This window comes from Phaethon lepturus, unplaced genomic scaffold, assembly GCF_000687285.1.
Source record: "Phaethon lepturus isolate BGI_N335 unplaced genomic scaffold, ASM68728v1 scaffold13811, whole genome shotgun sequence".
NCBI classification, from domain to species: Eukaryota; Metazoa; Chordata; class Aves; order Phaethontiformes; family Phaethontidae; genus Phaethon; species Phaethon lepturus.
In genome coordinates, this window is record NW_010518532.1 from 56,501 (window position 1) to 76,469 (window position 19,969).

Genomic DNA, 19,969 nt, shown 5'->3' on the forward strand with positions numbered 1-19,969 from the left:
GGGTTGGTACTGTTCTAGCAGAGTTAAAAAGGCAATCTGATCCTTGCAAGTTTGTCCACCCTGATTTTTCTGCTGTTAAGTTACGTGAAAAGCAGCCTACACAGATTTGTGTGTGTGTGTGTGTAGGTCTACTGTCACATAGCTTACGTTAAAAAAAATAAAAATGCTTTTCATAGTGCAAGGGGATACAAGCCGTACTACTGATACTCTTCTTCAGTGCTGTCCCATTGTACCATCTTATGTGCCATTTATCTAAATTCTGGAAGAAAATGAGAGAGATGGCTGTACTCTGTTTACTTGCTTACTGAATACAAAAGCAACTGACTTTTTTGTGTACCTCAAGTACAGGAGGGGATCATATACACTATAGTACCTTTGCAGACATCGTGTAGATCCAGAGAATCTTAAGTTGTTATGGTACAGTGTTCTACTTAAAAAGCTGGTCCAGTCTGGTCTTAAAAAGCTTGGCCTAGTTTGACTGTATGATTTTTTTTTTTCCTGTTTTCAAAAAATCTATGGTGGTTGTGCTTTAGCTATTTCCATGCCCCTGGGCAAAATAAACTGCATTCCCTTTCTCCACATACACACACAGCTTATGACATCAACCAGTTTGAAGCTGTACAACAATATGCGTTGGGTTCCAGGGATTCTAGGGCATGGACTTTCAGGGCAGCTTCTAGATGCAGGTGGCTGTTGGGTTTTTTTTCTAGCAGTTGAGGTGCTTTTACATTGGTGCTAACGATTATGTGTGTATTATCACTAATCATGTCTGGAAATGTCTCCGGAGAGCTGACCAATCTCTCAGTAGAGCAAACCGACCCCTTTTACAATGTAGTCAGTGCACCTTCTGTGTGAAGCAATGTGAAATTCATCCTTCATCTGTTGCTCAGTGCCAATTAGTTTTAAATACTACCATAGTAGCAAGTGCCAGGAGTCAACCATAATCCTGTTTTTCTGCTTAGGGAAGTGGTACCTATTTCTTTTTTTCATTATGGGAAAATAAACTTTAATTCTTTTACTTAGTTTTAAAAGTAATGTTTGTTAGTGTGAAGTCAATAACAAGTGTCTGCTTATGTGAAGCATTTATTTATCTAGGTATTTAAATGTGCAGAAGATACACTTACTTGGCTCACAAGTCTGAAAGTAGAGAAGACAAGAAGCAGGTCTTTGTCTTTGAATTAACTTAATCTGCCTGGATTTTTCATGCTGCAAGTAGAATTTTCACAGTGGAATGCTCCTGATTTTTGACCATTCCCTCAAGCTTTTCAGTTTTTCCTAAAGAATTTGATCAAAGATTCTACTTAAAGGCTACTTGAAGAGCTTTTAATTTCTTCACTTCTACAATTTAGCTGCTCAAAATGACACCTTCAGATTATCTACTTCAGACTACAGGAGAACAAATTATTTTGCCCTTTCTTGCAAGTAAGAGAAGATTGTTTCTGTCAATCCACATCTGACCTATTTTATTTTGGTTTCAAATGTAACAGCATTCTCTACATGGGTGGGGGGAGATGGGTGATTTTTTTTTTAAGAGTACATTGGGTATTTCAGAAGTAGAAACCTCATTGAGTCTGGAATGTTTTTTTAATGAATCGTTGAGAATTTCAGAAGGAATATCAAAAGAAAGGATATATGTTTGTTTTGTCTGTAGTTCTCCTGCTGCTGGGTTAAGGTTTATTTACACTGTAAGTATGTAGCCATCTTAGAGTGAGTGGAGCAGACGCAAATGAAGAAGGAGCATTTTAGCCAACTAAAATTTCAAGAGGAAATGAGAAGAATAAAAGGCAGCCATATGCAAAGGCCATATATCTTTAATAGTTCAGTTTTCTCTCCTTAAAGATCATGGGTATTGAATTCATGGTATTGAAAATTCTGCACTTTCAGGGGATTGTTCTAAGAGCACAGCTACCATTTAATGCTACCTCCAGGAAATCTTACTTATAAACTCAAAGGAACGTACTTCAGGTTTATCTCCTTTCCAAATGCTGCGTAAAGGTCTTTCTGACTGAACTTGTGTTACATTTGACGCAAACACATTGTAGCAGTATTAAGTACTATACTTGCTGTACGAAAACAAAGTAATGTCCATGTTTAGGTGAGATGCTTAAACAGGATGGGAGGAAAGTGTAAAGCTTTCCTGCTATAGCTGTTAGACTTAAGAATGCATTACTGCAAACAGCACATTGGAGAAGAATTTTAGAGTTTGGGACTGTGCAAGAGAGAAGATTGGAGTACAAGATAAGTGGCTTCAAGAGCTCTCCTTAAGAACTCTGTAACACTTAGTGAATTGTTGCAACTCTTCTATAAAAATCTGGAGAAGCCAATTTAATATTGTGTAATATATGCTGAAGGATTATCTGCAAAAAATAAAATACAGTAGTGAGGTAGGCGCTGAGACCAGGAGCACAGTGACTGTGTGTTTTCTAAATAGCTTGAATTTGTACTTGTTTTACCAGCAAATAAGAAGAGGGTCGTTAGTAGCATTTATTTCAAGGCATGATTACGCTGAACAGGAAGAAAATGCTCTCACACCAGAAGGTATTGTTGAAGTGCTCCTTGTGAGGAAACCTCTGCACAGACTTCTCTGTCTGCTTGCCAGGGTGGTGGTATTTTTTTTCATCTTCTGATATATTAAATACACATGTGAGAGTCATATGTACATCCCAAGAGGAAAATCTAATTAAAACCAAAATGTTGTCCTTTTTTTGTTCAAAAGGCAAATCAGTATTTTTTTGATGAATGATTTAAATGATTTTTTTTGTATCAAAAGGCAAATCAGTGGTGCTGTTAATCCTTGTGTTTGAGAAAATGAAGGTGAATAATCCTCCCCTTTTAAAATTTATTCCTGTACTTTTCTCTGTTTCTACCTTTTTCCTACCTCCCTGAAAGCAGCAAGCAGGTTCCTCCCCCCAAATCCCCTTTTTCCAGTGTTTAGCACAAAAAAAAATCCTAAGCCTTTCCCTCTTACAGATACTATGAGCATGTATATCTGATGATTTTAAAAAACAATACTACTATCTTAAGTTGTATTGGCCTCTGTCTTCTCTCTTTTCAAGGCCAGATTATACTAAAACAATAGATGTTGGTATGTGACCTCTGAGCATTAATGGAAATGTCTTTATGTACTTGTTTTCTGTGTCTGTCATTCCATCTGAGGTGTTAGTCTCTCTTAACTGTTCTCCTTGCTTTTGTCTGTCCTCCTACACGGTATCTCCTATCTCCCCACAGGACTATGAGAGTAAGCTGCAGGCCTTACAGAAGCAGGTAGAGACACGATCCTTGGCAGCTGAAACAACAGAGGAGGAAGAAGAAGAGGAAGAAGGTGAGTTTGAAGCTCAGAATAATTTGGATAGAGCCAAGCTTAAAGGGACAGATGCTATAATATCTCTTGCAATAGATAGAAAACTTGCTTTGAAAAGCTGCAAAACATGTCATAACTTCTTGATCTGTAACCTTCACAGCATAAAGATTTAAACTACCCATTCATAGAGTAAGTTCCACATAAATAGTAGTTATACATCCCCAAATTCAATTGATGGACAAACTAGATTAGTTTAACTACAAGCTTTGATTTGATGGCCTTGAGGTTGAAGGAATCTTGCTTCTCTTGGCACTAACAGAGTTCAGATGTCTTAAACCAAACTAATACTGTTGCTATTGTTTCCTTGTTTTGATTTTGAAGTTTCTTTTTCCTCCTTGGTAGGAATTCTTAGAATTCATGCTGTGACGTGTCTGTATAACTCCATTTCTGGACAGTAGATAAAGTTTATTATTCCCATAATACTTGCTTTCATTCCACTATTTCAGCATTTGGCTTTAATAATCATTAACTAATTTAAAATACTAGGAGTAGAATTCATTTTGTTTTCTGGGTTCCACATCTCCTTACTCGATCATTATATCTGCAATGCTAGTGGTAAGGAAATTTGAATCCATTTTTTTCTCACTGAATGATAAAAATGCAGGTTTTTATTTTCTGTCCTTCTTTTCCAGAGAAGATGTTGAGTACTTGATGACACAGTCAGCAGTAGTATTAGATACTGCACGTGATGGTTTAGAGAAGTCACAGTGTTTTAGTTCTCTGTTTCTTTGCTCTTTCTAGTGCCCTGGACACAACATGAGTATGAACTTGCACAATGGGCTTTCAGGAAGTGGAAATTTCACCAGTTTACTTCACTGAGGGACCAGCTCTGGGGAAATGCAGTGTATCTGAAAGAAGCCAATGCAATTAGTGTAGAGTTAAAGAAAAAGGTAAGGACATGTAGAGCAGCTTTCTGAATTTTCTGACTTGTCAATTTTGACTATATAATCCTGCTTCAGATGGTCAGAGTTACTTGTAGTCTTGAAAGGTATACGTCTCTTGCTTATTAGTTTGGGCCTTAGAGGGTTCAGAAAATCGTGTCTCTGATTCAGGCTTCTGGCTAAATGAACATGCCCTGCAAATCTGCTTGATATATTCTCCTCTTCTTCATTTCCCTTATGCTGTTCCTGTCAATATCATAAACACATGTACATGCACATCTCCCCAGGGTGCTGTCTTTTCCTTTTTGTTTTTAACTGCATCTGGTCATTTATCTTTCCGAGAGAAGTGGGTGCTGCAGGATGTGATAGGTCTATAGTTTTCCAGACCTCTGCTAGCTGTGACGATACAGGCAAGACATGTATGCTCAGCTGAAAAACGTTTTATGCCATTTTGAGGGGGGGAAAAAACAAAAAGGTGTAAAAAAACCCCTGAATCTGTTCACAGAGATGAAAGTCCAACTGACTTCATATGTTACCTTAGGTTACGTCTCTATCCCCTTTGTAATGCTGATACCCGACTTCTCAGAACTAAAGTAATTCTTTTTCCATTCAGGTGCAGTTTCAATTTGTCCTGCTGACAGACACGCTCTACTCACCACTGCCACCAGACCTTTTGCCCACTGAGTTGGAGAAGACGCGGGACAATAGGCCTTTCCCCCGTACAGTGGTAGCAGTGGAAGTCCAGGATCTGAAGAATGGAGCAACGCATTACTGGTCCTTAGAAAAACTCAAGTATGTAAATATTACTGGAGAACAAACTTCCTTATATCCAAGGAGCTTCACTGAAAAATTTCACCCCTTGCTGTTTATTCCCTGTTGTACATGGTTTTCTCTGTGTCCTCCCAAATGCCAACTTTCCAGGCAGTGTGGTATGTTTTAAATACCAGCTTTCTAGATTCATTAAACAATTGCATTTGTTCTCCAGCATCTTACCTCGACTCTACATTTAGTTTTTGTAACTTGAGGTTACATTTTATTTTTTTATATCTAATAAGTCTCATCACAGCTTATGTCTCTGCATTAATTGTTTTCATGTTCCTTTCACTGCAAAGGTTTCCTTGCCACCTGCTTTTATATAACCTAGTAGTATAGGGGTTAATATACAATAAAAAGCTTAAATAAAGAAGATTCTATTTCTGTGGAAGCTACACAAATTCTGACTGTAACTTGAATTATTTTGATCACATTCTTGTAAACAGGCAAAAGGCATTCATCTTTTCCCCATTCTAAATACTGACTGAAGAACTTTTTTTCCACTAATACCTTCTGGGTGAAGGATCTTGCAGTGTAAAACACTTATTTTCGTCAATAAATAAATAGAAGTCTGTAACAGAATCAGTTCACTTTTGAATCAAAATGCCAACATTTCTGGAGAGGAATGCAAAAAACTGCCTCAACTACTCAGCAACATTGTCTGATGCAAAAAAGGAAGCAAAAAACATGCAAAAATTATATAGTAAGGAAGAATATTTAGGAGTTTGAGTGAAGTCCAAGATTTGCGTAAGCTTCTGCAGTGACCTGGCCTCATTGCTTGTGGGTTTAGCCTACAAAATTTTTCCCAGAATCCGTAACAGATCAAAGAATTAGTACAGTACTGAACTTCAGTGGTACAGACTCCTCTGTTCTGTACTCTCCCTTTCCGATGTTTCATTTGGTATAGGCGAAGTCAGCGTACCCCACTTTGTGTTTTCTGCTTTTGTATTCACTTTATTAATTTTTTTAACCCTGCGTTCTTCTATGCAGGCAGAGGTTGGACCTGATGCGTGAGATGTATGACAGAGCTGGGGAAATGGCATCTAATACACAGGATGAGAGTGAAAGCACAATGACAGGCAGTGACCCATTTTATGATCGATTTCATTGGTTCAAGCTGGTTGGAAGGTATGTGACGATAATCTCAACTGCTGGTACAGTGGTAACTCCGGTCAGTTCTGGATGAACTTTGACTTTAAATGTGGTTGTAACTGTATGGCCACTAGTGTTAGTTGTGTGTCTTGTCTTTCAGGGATTTCTGATAGACTTAAAATATAGTGAAGAGCAGAAAATGCTTTTTAGAATGTTGCCAGTTCTGGTGTAACTTTGTAGAATCTGATTTGACTGAACCCTTAGTAAGTTAAAAGTTCATTTTTAAAAAAGGGTAACCAGTTAAGTTTTATCTAAAGTCACTGGAGCAGAGCTGTGAGAATATGAAGAACACTGGAAACTGAAGGGAAGAGTGGCCCAGGGCCTTACTTACATATGTGGTTCTAATAGTTTGGTGATACCCTTTGGAAATAACTGATATCTGATGGGATTCTTAATGTTTCCTGATGTTGGCACCTTTACAATATTTTTATTTAGAAAAATGCTGTGTGTTGGAAATAAGAATTGTAGTTCTGTTAAACGGATGTGCTCTTAATATCTGTATGTTTGGCCATGTTTATATTAATTTTTCATTTGCTTTCTGCTCAGTGCAAGGATGCTTTTTCCTGACTTTGTTAGCAATCTCTTCCCTTACGTTTCATTGCAGTCCAGATGGTTTGAAGCCTTTGCTCGTTGTTCAGGTGGTCTCTGTGCTGATGGCAACAGACGGCTGTTAAATGAAGCGTTCTTCTTTCCCCTCACTCTGTTAATTGGTATTCATTAACTGATATCTAGCTCCCCCATATTCCATGGCTGCGTGAATGAGCGTCTTGCTGATCGCACGCCCTCCCCCACTTTCTCCACGGCTGACTCCGACATCACTGAACTGGCTGATGAACAGCAGGATGAGATGGAGGACTTTGATGATGAGGCCTTTGTGGATGATACTGGCTCCGACGTTGGAACTGAGGAGGGATCAGACCTCTTCAATGATGGGCGCGACCCGTTTTACGACCGATCCCCTTGGTTCATTTTAGTGGGAAGGTTGGTGAGGTTACTGTGAGAATGGCCAAAAGGGACCAGCTCTTGCTGTAGACTGCAATGGCTTTGCCCTGTGCTGCACAGAATTCTTGTCAAGCGAGACAAAATATCAATATACGTGAATTGGAATTGCCAGAGAATGAGTGTAGTTTAATACTAAGTTTTAAATTCCCATGTCAGAGGCCATGAAGACCTAAATAAATATTGAGAAAATAAGATGCAACAATGTGAGTAAATCTGTTTTCTAGGTGACTGTCACAACATAGAATGAATGTGGTTTTCCTTGTGTACAGTATTTAAGCGTTATTTATAGAATGCTCTATTTAGCCATTGCAAGATTACTAAGATAGTATTGTAGTATGTAATTTTCTTCTGTAGAAGAGAATCTCAGAGTACGGTGGAAAGTCTTTAAGTCCAATCCAATAAATCTATCTTTTGAAAACTCCTCTGACATCCTCTGTGTCTGAAGAGAAAAAGATGGCATGAGGAGAATGAAGAATGGTCCTTTCTGGATGAGGAAAAGAGTATTCTTTGAGATGATTAGACTTCGCAGATTATGCATGGATCTTGGTAGCAAGTATTAGATAGTGAAAGGTCATCATGGTTAAAATTCACTGCCTGGTAGTGTTTATCAGCACTTTCCCCATGCACTATGCTTGAATTTCTGGAACAAGTTTGCTTAATGTATTTTAGAGTACTACATATTTTGCCAGTCTAGATATGATTCAGGCATTATCAGACCTCCATCTGTGGTGTGGACCCTAAGAACAGCAAGCTGCTTTAAAAAAAAAAGTAATACTTTGCGCTGCTTCTTCACAGATGGTCTTGCTCAAACATGTAACTCATGACAAGAAACAGAAGGATTTTATTTAGTGTCTTTGCTCCCCATTCTTCTCCCACTCCCCCCGTTACGCTTCTTTGATTATTTGATCTACTTCATAAACCAATCTACTTGTTAAAACAGTAAGGGAGGTGGTTACCACAGGCGTTGTACAAAAGTGAGGGTAAGAGTCCATGGCTGGTGGAAGGGAGGAACTAAGGAGAAGGGACCAGAGCTTGACTTCATCCTTTTTTGTGACTGTAAGCAGGGAAGACTTCATGGCCAGGGAGGCGGGATCTTGTTGCAGTTTCCTCAAATGCAGGAAATTCCATTGCATTATTTGTGAAAATGAGGGACTGAGTTTGTCAGTCTTTTATCAAGCTCTTAGATCAGTTTAGCTGTATTGTCTAACCTTACTCTTTGTCTTTAGCGGACCTATTTACAAGCTGTGACTAAAACTTGAAACTTCCTTGATCTAGGTTTTGAAACAAAAATTAGTTACTAAAGATTTCTTAGATACTAAGAAATTGCATTAGTCCTCTTTTGATCTCTGTGAATTTGTGCCCTTTATGTGCGTTGTTTGGTAATGTGTTTTATAAAATTTAATTCTTTCAGGTTAAATCTGATTTACAAGAGTCAGTTTGGGAAAGCCATCTTAACTGGCTTGGAAGCCGTAGTCAGCTAGTTAAAGCATACGTGCGCTGTAACAGTGCTGGCATGCTCAGCTTATTCTCCTGTTGTGCGTGTTCTTTCAGAGCGAGACCTTCAGTGCTTGGGAAAAAGTTGAGCTATTCATCTTCATTTCACAAACTCTTCAGGAAGCACAACACAAGCTGAGCAAATACAGTGTATAATGAAAACAGACGTCCTTCCTGGCAATTACACAACTTGCTTCCCGTTTCTATGTATTAAAAAGAACACTGATCTCTGTCTCTATAGACAGACATACGAAACTGCAGCAGTTAAGGGTGCTAGCCTGAACAACATAAGCTGCAGGTATTAAGGAGCTCTACTTGGGTTGAAAATTGTATTGAGGAATGAAACTTAGGCCGAGTAGACAGCTGAATGACTTTTTCCCAGTTGTTGGTTTCTGTTCCTGTTCTGTTCTTCTGTTGGGCTGATTCTGTCAGCAGAAGGCTGTTAGACTGTTAGCACCACTGAGCAGAAACTATTTTGATAGCTCAGTGTCTTCCAGCATGAGAATCTGCTTTTGAACAGTGTGACTTGCAAGTATCAGAGGGTATGTCCATCTACGTAGATATTGTCTTGAGCACAAGGTAGTATTCAGTTTATAACAAAACCAAAATTCTTTAACACTTTTAACTGTCTACTGTTTTATAAGTTGTGGAATGCGTAGGACACAAAATAATTTTCAATATTTTGGGGGAGAGTCCCCAACAATAATGAGTCCAAGTCACAAAGGAGAGGAGGAGAAATTGTTCATGTAGTTATCCAACTACTTGGTCATCACAGTATTTTTTTTTTCTTTCTCTGTGCTTTGACTGTCTTTTATTTGTGCTATAACTGTTGAAGAAAAGGAAAAAAAAGAGCTGGTCCCTTTAGCCATCTCTTCTGGCATGCTGGGCTGTCTTTAAGGCTGATTCTGTTTAATGGTGTGACATACCAAGCATTTGCTATGTTTTTAAGGGAGGTGGGAGAGGACTATGGGAAATTTTATTTAAATCTTGAATTGGTGTATTTATTTAAAAAATATCCATCATCATTCTGAGTTCTGTTGGTTTTGTTTTGTTTTGTTTTTTAAATCGTGTTTGTTAAACTTCATTTCTAGTTTTGTTGTGAGTATGCCATTTTACCTCACCAATCTTTCTGCTAATACAGCTCCCCTTCTTTCAGTCTGCTGGGCTAAGGTGCAGGGGGACACTTGCATATGGGATATTTGGGAAGTGAGAGTCCTCCCAGATGTGGGAAAAGGAGGAGGAGGATAACCTTAAGATTTCATCCGCTCCTAACTTGGTACTGTCTTGTGATGAAGCAGATGGAATGGCACTGGAAGGCAGTATTGCTGCATAAAACAGCTCTTTTCTCTGTAGAGCAAATGTGCTATTGCTCTCCATTTTACAGAAGAGATCTAGCATTTTTTTGTCACCACAGAGGAAGCTTAATTTGCATTACGTACTTTTCTTTCTCTAAGTTCAAATTCTTTCAGTGAGCTAGGTGACTGGATGGAAGGAAGTTAAGGAAGATGAGAAATATTTTTTTCTTCTTCGGGACTATCATTTTACAAAATTGTAAAAAATTGTAGTTGCTAATAAAGCTGAATGCTTTGGCTGCCTTACGCTGAACAGCAGCTTCAGAACTTCAGCCATGCAAATAAAAATAAAAGTTTATTTTTCATGCAGTTAATGCTTTCACTTTCCACTAGCTTGGCTTTGAAGTAAGAAGGCTTCTGTAATGACCGCCTCTATTAATTAGTGAAACTGTCTCTTACTGTATACATACCAATGCAAGGCTGTTTAGATTCTTTTCTGTTGGGGAAAAATGTGAGTTCTCCCTAGCTTGAAATGTGGCTTTCAAACTGTGTGTGTATTTCATGTTGAGCGTGTAGCTACATACCTTCCTGAACTCCATGCCTGGTCCAGTTCCAAGTGAACGATTCCAGTTTGTGGGGGACTCTGTTCTTTAATGGTGAGATGCTGCCTTCTCAAATGAGCACCACCTGGAATTTCAAAGATAAAAATGAAAATGTTTTTTGGAGGGAAAAAACAAAACCATCAACTTTCCATTTTGTAACTTTAAACTTAGTCTCTTCTCCCTTCCCCTGCTTTATCAGTGCTTACCTCACTTTGGAGCAGACTGAAAAGGAATTAGATCCTAATCTTAGTCAAGTGTTACGTTGCAGTTGTTTTTTGGTTGTTTTATGGTTTTCTTCATTTTTTGTTTTTGCTACTTTTATAGCCTTATTAATAATTCTCTTCTCTATTGCATTTTGTCACCACTTTTTAGTAGCGTTGTTTTTGTCTCTCTGGTTCACAACTGACACCCGTTTGACTACCTTGTCATTTCAAGATCATTCATTCATTGGGGGAACAGGCATGTGAACCCAAGGAGAAATACTTACCTTTTCTAACTTTGGTCCTTAGCTGTGTGTTACAAGGAATTGAGTTCGGATTAGTCTTGCTGTGTTCATGGAACAAATTCTACAGCTGATGTCTTCAGACAGAGGCAGTGAACATCTCTATTTCTCTCTCGGTCCTCTTTTGTCATGCAGGACTTCCCCTATGAATATTAAACAATAACAGTTGTAAATTTGAGGAATTAATTATACTTAATAATCAAGACTAATAAAAAGGACTGCAAGGAGGAAATTCAGTTAAACAAATGGCTAATGTTTTGTATTATTTAGTATGCATAAATTCATAATAACTACATGTTATTGGTTAGTCACTTCAAATTTAATGACTGGTAAAACTATTGGTTAAGCTTCTATGCATCTCAGTAAGAGTACTGCGACTCTGAAACAGCTTGCTTAGTAAATAAAGCCTTCCATTGTTTTTCCCCTCGTTGAGAGCCATTCTTTACCTGACTTGTTAGGCTTCTCAACATTTAAAGTTTCGCTCAAGCTAATCACACTGCAGGGTGGGTTCTAAGAACTTTTACAATTCATTGCAGAAATGTGAAATAACTTAATAACGTTAGTCTAACTTTAATTAAAAATCTGTACAGTAAAACTTGTTAGCTTTATTGTTCCAAAATAGACCCTGTTTGTATATAACTTTAAAAGTTAGTGTATGGCAGGATCATCCAGTACTGGGCCTAACTGCTGCTTTTCCTATTGTAAACTGTAATTTCTAAATGATTGCCGTAGAGTACTGTTACGGTGTTTTGTTGTTTGGTTTTGTTTTGTTTTTAAAGAAACAAATCTGTTACTCCTAACAATATTTAGCTGTGAAGACTATCAGCCTTCACTATCCGTGCACTCAGTGAATCTTCCAAGAAACCTAAGAGATGACTTATGGGGATTTCTGATGACTCTGTATACAGTGATATCAAATGTATGTAGAAGAGAGAAAGCTTTCAGTCAGTCAGTTTTGAAGAGTGCTTTTATATGCTCAGTAAAATATTTGAGTCTGTGTGAACACAGTAGATCAATTCCCTTTCAATTTATCACTTTAAACTACACTCATGGGGTGGAAAACTCAAACAATTATTTTTAATCAGTACTTCCTTAGTAGACACTTACCATCTTGCTAACAGCTCCATTTACAACTGTAGTGTATTTAAAATTACTTCTATAAAGCCATCATCTTAAGTTTTCTCCTTCATAGGTTTTGTAGCTCACTAATATAAGCCCTGTGTCTCCAGTATACTCTGATTTAGAGCATTTTGTGGCCTCACTTAGCTTTGACGCTCCTGAAGAGCCCTGTGTGGACAATATGGATACATGACCACAGTGCAGGTCTAATAGATGGAGTAAAGTAGACTGTCTGAAGATTTGAATGTCCCATTAGCCAACCAAATATTGCAGTCTGGTTTTGCAGATGATTGCCTAATGGTGTTTGTGTTCTCTTTCCTTCCTGTTACCAGAGCATTTGTATACCTGAGCAATCTGCTGTACCCAGTGCCTCTTATTCACAGAGTAGCTGTTGTTAGTGAGAAAGGAGAAGTACGAGGATTTCTGCGAGTAGCAGTGCAAGCTATAGCAGGTGAGATGCTCTGAGAGCTTTACATTGCAACTCTTTGGTACTCTGAATAGCTGAAGGTTTAAAAAACAGGCAAACAAATCACACCTGAGTAATTTTAGTGTTGCAAAGAACACTTGCTCTTTATTAACTTGCTTTTGAAATTTTTTCATTGGTGTGAACCACGCAGACCAAGCCTGAAAAAATTTTGAAATAATGCTACTGATCAGAAGCTTTCAAATGATGGTATTGACCACTGAAGTTTTTACCTGACAACTAAGGTAACACTGCTTTTTGAGACAGTGAAAGGGCTAACTAGTGTCAGTAAGTCTAAAAAACTAAGAATAAAGCAAAGGTTTTCTTTTTGGCACCCAGTATAGATAGTGGACAAGGGTATATGCAAGTTAGATAGTTATGATGACTTGCAGAAAAGTTGAATGTACCATGTGTTTGCTCTTCTCAAACTATCCTTTTAAATAATGTCAGAAATGTGCTCCTCCATTCTCTGACTGAATAGCAGGTGAAGAAGTTCGTGAGCTGACAGTTTTCAGCATAGTATAAACAGAAATCAGCAGCAGTTTCCCATTTCATTGCGTCACTAAATGTGTTGAGACTTAGAGCTACTTCAACATACTGTTTAATCACCAAGAATTATCAACTTTTCAGAAGAGAAAGGTAGATATATGGGGATGGTAACTGCTTCATCCAGTTTTGAACTGCCATTTTATGTGTGCCAGAGCTTAACGGCAGTCTGCTAGACAGCTGCTAATATTTTATACTTTTCCAGTATGGAGTGAGCCAGTTGAGTTTTACTGTTGATAGTTAGCCATGTCTTACCCATGCTGGCGAGAGCACAGATACTTCCCATAATTTTTCGTTTCTAGCAGTGGCTAACTGCCAACATTTCTTTGTTGTTAAGGCAGTGTAACCCTGGAAGTTTCACTCTCCATGGGAACATATAACGAAATTTCAGACTCCGAAGATGTCTAAGAATCACTCTGGCAGGGACTAAAACAGCAAGTGAAAGAATATCTGTTTTAATGTGTACAAAAGTCTAATTTCTAGCTCGGCTTGGTCTCCTTAGCATTGACCAAATATTTCCAAGTAAATATTCTATTTAGCCATCCAAATAAATAAAATACACGATGACTATAGAAATTGAACTGGGCACATCTCTTGAAAAAGGGCCCTGGCATTATTTGGTCCCTAAGTGAAGTTTCTGAACACATTCTGAATCTTGGGATTTCTCCTGCAGGCATGCATTTACTGTGGAGAAAATACCTGGCATTTAACCAGGCTTATTGTTGTTACTCTCCACAAAGAGGAGGAAGTTAAACGGACAGAACCGCCTTTCAAGCTTATGGTGTGCTTGTGAAGCCTTGCTAGTGTGACTGCTTTGGTTTATGGCTACAGAGTTTTAGATGGCATTTTAAATTGCCTCAGGTATAATAATCAGAAGCAAATAAATAATCAAAATGAGTACTGAAGTTGTTCTCTGAAGTTAAGTATATTTGTGGTGAAACTTCATAGCTTGTCTTCTTGTTTTCCCACACTTGAATTCGTGATTGATAGATTTCTGCTATGATTTTTTCCAGCACTTGTTCCAGTCTGTTACTGGATGGCCTCTTCTGCTTTATGGATTACTTTCCATTATAATCAGAATTTCCATTTAGATAACTCTGAGGGTTTTTCCCTCTCCTTGCCATCATTTATTTTTTATCTTTTTTTCCCCCCGCCCCTATTTTTTAGCTGATGAAGAAGCCCCAGATTATGGATCTGGTATTCGACAGTCTGGCACAGCTAAAATTTCATTTGACAATGAATATTTTGATAAGGTAAGAAGTCCTAAAATTGAGTTAGGTTTCTCTGAGTGCAGTAATTTGTATTTCTAAGTAAAGAATAAGTAATGTGGGGGAAGAAGGGGATGGGAAAACCAGAAACTGCAGGAATCTGTTACATGCAACTTCATTTAATTTTTTAGAGTGATTTTTCTTCAGTTGCCATGACTCGGTCTGGACTGTCACTGGAAGAATTAAGAATTGTGGAAGGGCAAGGACAGAATTCAGAGGTTACCACTCCTCCAGAAGAGATAAACAGAATGAATGAGCTAGGTAAGCAAGAAACGTGGTACTTTTGGAGAATTTAAGGGAAATCTGGGACTCTTTCAGTCAGTGATAGAAAGGCGTTCTGAGGAATAATGATGGGTAGGAAGAGGTCTAACTGATGGGTTGCATATGATAGATGCTGGAGTTATTAGTTTGAAGAACTGCAGAAAAACTGTTACCAGGTATTTGGAGCTTTTGATTATCAGCAAATAATCTGGGCTCAAAAGAAAAAAAAAAGTGTGATGGGACTAAACTGTTGCCTGAAGGAATATTTTAAGAAAAGAAAGGAGAAAAAAAAAAAAGATTTCATGTGGGATGTTTGTGTCTCCCTAAGACTTGAAGTCAGCCACTTTGGATGGAAAAATGACTATGGAAGGATTCACTGAGGAAATTGGTGATCACTTGAAACTGGGTAGCGTGTTTACCTTCCGTGTGACAGTGCTACAGGCCAGCGGCATCCTTCCTGAATATGCCGATATTTTCTGCCAGTTCAAGTAAGAATTTGTCCTTATTTACATTAGAAAATAAATGGTTTGATAGAGAGTGCAAATAATGGTGGGCAGTGCAGGGTCTGATTGAGAGCTTTTCAAATCAGTGGCAGTGTGGTATAGCAGAGAAAAACGACTTGTCAGTTACTGGAATTCCGTTACAAGCTGTACCTGCTTTGTGTTAGTATGGTGTTACAGAGTAAAGTTTTGCAGAAAGGATCTCGTTACAGATATCTTAAGTTTTTGCTTGATAATGGCTTTTAATGGGCAAAATTCAGTATTAGGTTGTACATATGCTCAACTGGAAAGCTCAAATTCACTATTAGGTTGTACATATGCTCAACTGGAAAGCAAGCAACTCAGTAACTCTCAAGTGAAAGTGTTCTTTGGCTTAGTTTCTTAAAAAAGAGGACAAAAACTAGGAGTAATAAAGACTCCTAGTAAAGACACAAAATACGTACAGGAATTGTGGTCCCAAAGACTAGGGTATTCCTAGCTTTAGGCCATCACTTAACTCCCTGTAAAGTCCTAGCACTTAAGAGTTTCCTTTCAGTTTTGAATTCACAGCACGGCAGTCTTTACTAAACTGTTCCCTAGTGTTTTATTTTTGATTTCTTGTTTGTTTGTTTTAAAGCTTTTTACATCGGCATGATGAAGCTTTCTCAACAGAACCTCTCAAAAACAATGGTCGAGGGACTCCCCTTGGGTTTTATCATGTTCAGAATGTAAGTAAAACTCAGCATCAACCAAACTTTTCCTGTTTTAGCACTGGGAATTGTGTTTATCCTTCTTGTTAAACTCATGAGAGGTGTATGGGAAAGGGGGGCAAGGGGAGTTGTTGAATAGACAGAAGAACAGACAGTAGGAGGAGTGATCAGGTGAATGATGTAATCACCAATGGAGAACAAAATACAGCATGGTTCCGTGTGGCAGATTTAACTCTTCTGTTTCACCTCTACTTCCTGCCTTTGAATTCCCTGTTTCCTTTCCAGGATGTTCAATGAAAGCAGTCTAGAATTCAGGAAATAAAATATATGTGAATAGCAGTGCTCATGATCTCAGATGAACTGAATGTGTCTATTTTTATGAACTGTGTAACCCTTTGGTTACATGTAGCCTTCTCTTCTCCTACTTAAAATGCCTGATAGTGAGGCTTTCATTTTCTCCTTTGTCAGAGTAAAATTAGTGCCTAAACCAAAAAGGAAAGCAGTTGCTTTTACTGTGAGTGGTGCTAAACCATATGAAAAATAGACTCCTAAACTTCAGACTAAAAGGTTTCCTTTTTTGTGACTCATTTTCATTCCTTACTTTGGCTAATAGGTTGCTGTGGAAGTGACGGAATCATTTGTGGAGTACATCAAAACAAAGCCGATTGTGTTTGAAGTCTTTGGACATTATCAGCAGCATCCTCTCCATCTGCAAGGACAGGAACTGAACAGGTATTGATCACTATTCTGGCATAAAGGCTGTGTGTGATCATGCTCGGGTTGGCTCTGCAGTTTGGGCAATACTTTTTCATACTCCTGAAATTATATAGCCGCACCCTCACAAGTAGGATTCCTGACTGCGGTTAAGAGTGCTGGCAGAGGCCTATTTATCCAGTGTAGTATGTTTGGTTAGTGAGTGATGGAATTGTTCTGCCATCTCAAACATGGAAAGCTGTTTTGCCAAAACACCAGCATCCACCTTACAAACACTGTGGTGGTAGAATATTGTACTCAGAACTTCAGTGGTGACCTTAGTGAGTTCTGGGTAAACCTTAACAGTGCTCCAAATACAGTGTTCCCTCAGGGCCAGTGGCCTGATGCCTGAAGGTAGGATGACAAAAGAAGAGACAAGATTAGGGGAGAACAAAAGGCTGTCAATATTTCGACGTGCTAGTGCCAAAGTTGCTGAGCATTTGAATTTTCAGAATCAGGGAAAGGACCCCTAGTTGTGGTCATCCTCTTCATAGATGAAGAGTGCTTGGCCTGGCTAGCCCTCCTACTGAAGCCAGCAGCTGCAAGGAAGGAGCGCGTGCTGCTTTTAAGAGGAGATTCTAGCTGAGGCCTGTTCCTTTTCCTTAAGTTATTTTAGGAAATGCCTGTTACCTACTTAAATTTTCAGTGCGGAATGGGGGTAGAGCAGTTGGAAATCGTAAGTTTTTTTTATTTTTTATTGACAGCCAGGATTAAGTTAGAATAGCAGAAGGACATAGGTTAGTCTGAGAAGTGTGCTGAGTCCACTTGTTTTCTTGAGGGTGATATTTACCTGTCTTCATGGAATTGTGAGAAGACTTTTAGAGACAAAAATGAGTGGAGGGACTGTACTCTCTGTGTGTGTATACATACATGCATGTGTGTGTGTGTGTATATTTTTTATGTTTATGTGCCTCTATATTGAGAACTCTTTTCATTTCTCTATAGCCCTCCACAACCTTCCAGAAGATTCTTTCCTCCCCCTATGCCACTCTCAAAGCCAGGTGAGGACAGTTCTGTTGTACATCACTTGTCTGCTGCTGAAAATTAAGGTTGCAGTATATTCCTAAGGTGTCCCGGTCACCAACAAATGTAATGGAGTGAATGCTGAAAACAGCATTGGGTCTATCTTTGCTGGCTATCTTCCTTTTTATGTATTCTTTTCAACCTCCTCTTGCAGGAAGTGCTTCTTGGTTTATTGAAGGGCAGAATTTCATTCCTGAGGTGTTGACTGTATTCCACAAGATCTTATGGCTTATGTGTTTACTGAGCACTTGACTGGAAATTTGCTTATTCATTAATCGCTTCATCTTTTTGCTCTCTAACATTCTTGTTTAGTGAGTCAGTCTTGTTGAAATGATCCTCAATTTTCTTTGCTTAATTGTAATAATGCATGCTGTACTCTTTTGTGGCTTTTATTTTTTCCATTTCACCTTCTAATTTCTTCCTTCTCCAGCTTTCTCACCTGCATATTTCTACCATCCTTTTCTTGTGTGTGTTCCATTCCGTTTGCAGACCATGAAAGAAAAATTGAGTTGATTAGGTATCTTATGTCTGGCTATGTAAACGTGCATGTGCTGAACACGCTATCCGAGCATGCCAACGTGCTTGCATCCTCTGCTGTGGCTGCTTTCCAGGATGGAGCTGACCAGCTGCCACCTTTTCTCTTTCTGCCTGTTCCAAGTTGTCAGAGTGAGCGGGCTCCTAAACGAGATGGTTAGTAGCCAAACTTGATCTATGGTAGATGTAGTAGCAGTTCCAAAACGTGCTTCAGAATTCCTTTTTTCTTATCTTTCTCATGTTTTGTTCTTGGGGCTAGAAACTGCCATGGTTGCGGTCATGGAAGGATGATGCTGTACTTAAGTTTAGGGCTATTCTAGAGACAAATATATAGAGAGTCAATAAACTCCAGTATGCTAGGTGTCACAGATTTTTCTGTGTCACTGGATCTATTCCTGAAACTTTCTGGACTTCTGATTTTTTTTTTGGTGTTCTGTACATAGTTTTGTAAGATTGGGATAGGAGACGTTGCATATGAAAAAACAGCTAGCTGTAGAGGAAATACTCTGCTGTGTTCTATATATGTTTTCTTTTTGCTCATGTTCCTTTTTTTGTCGCTAACAGTGCTGTTCCTCACTTGTATATTTTTATTCTATTTTATTAAAAAAAAACAGACATGCTGGTTATTAATTACGCTAGTGCAAGTCCGTAGAACTGCTAGAACTGGCTTGCATGTTTAGTTAAATGTGCCTTTCTGTTGTTTTTCTCTTCCGGTGCTTTTTAGTTTCTCTGCCTAGCAGTGAACTTGAGTGACGTGGTGTGTTTGATGTTCCTCTTGCTCAACAGCATTGAGTCCAGCTGTAGTGAGTTCATGTGATATGATGGGTATAAGAGAGTGACTACCCTGAGTAATGAATGGGAAGAGTAAATGATGACACTGAAGCTTGCTACCTAGCATGATGGAGTTGTAGTGCTGTAAATAACCAATTCTTGTAAAATCTGCTCCTCTGAGGTAGCTGCTATTTTACCCAGAAAAGAAACAGAATTCACATGTAGTTTTTCAAAAGAGATGACACAGGCATGCCTATAAGGACCTTTTCTTAACTGGGGACTGTTAGGCTCTTTCCGTGCGTGGGAAATTAAGTCATGGTGGAACCTGCAGGATACACAGATGTGTGAGAATAGGAGAACGTAAAGAACACTTAAGCAAGGGAAGAATGGGACTTGAGAGACTAGAAGGGAGAATTAATTATTTGGCTTAATAAAAGCAACGAGGTTAGTGTGTGAAAGGAGAAAAAATGGAAAACCAACTGCAGAGTTACAAAAGTACCTGTCAGAGCACACAGGAACTAAGCATGTAAAACGATCCCATTTACAAAAATAAAGTAAGTCAACAGATACGAGAAGTCCTGTAATGATAGTTAAAAGGTATGATGTAAGTATGTGTGAAGGACTATCAGGTTGTTTCTAGAATTTCAGTTATCCCACTCTTTTTCTAACATGGTTTATCCCTACATTTGTATGAAAAGAATTACGAGACCATCTAGCTAGTAGTAATCACTAGTACCAAAACATTAAGGAGACCAGAAACATACTTTGGCAGGGCTATTGCTCTGGAATAAGTCTTGTTCAGCCTTTTTACGTACACATTCTCTTATTTAAACTGGTACAGGAGACTAGCAGTTTGTAACATGAAGAAGTGAAGACTGAAGTTTTAAGCTCTTGATTTCCCACCCCCCCCCTACCCCCTTCTCCCTTGTGTGGGGAAGAGGAA

At 38.6% G+C, this 19,969-nt stretch overlaps 1 protein-coding gene across 2 annotated transcripts in view; it reads left to right on the top strand.

The window, feature by feature from the left end:
* KIF1B (kinesin family member 1B) overlaps window positions 1-19,969 on the top strand; it is an 86,597-nt gene that overhangs the window by 51,537 nt on the left and 15,091 nt on the right. The window contains exons 20-31 of one of the 2 annotated variants that reach the window (XM_010296764.1): window positions 3,229-3,322; window positions 4,103-4,251; window positions 4,856-5,034; window positions 6,046-6,183; window positions 6,940-7,188; window positions 12,551-12,669; window positions 14,395-14,480; window positions 14,627-14,756; window positions 15,085-15,244; window positions 15,873-15,963; window positions 16,559-16,677; window positions 17,644-17,699. In XM_010296764.1, coding sequence (XP_010295066.1) covers window positions 3,229-3,322; window positions 4,103-4,251; window positions 4,856-5,034; window positions 6,046-6,183; window positions 6,940-7,188; window positions 12,551-12,669; window positions 14,395-14,480; window positions 14,627-14,756; window positions 15,085-15,244; window positions 15,873-15,963; window positions 16,559-16,677; window positions 17,644-17,699 — 1,570 coding nt within the window. The remainder of the gene's footprint in view (window positions 1-3,228; window positions 3,323-4,102; window positions 4,252-4,855; window positions 5,035-6,045; window positions 6,184-6,939; window positions 7,189-12,550; window positions 12,670-14,394; window positions 14,481-14,626; window positions 14,757-15,084; window positions 15,245-15,872; window positions 15,964-16,558; window positions 16,678-17,643; window positions 17,700-19,969) is intronic. The other variant, XM_010296765.1, reaches the window with a different exon arrangement.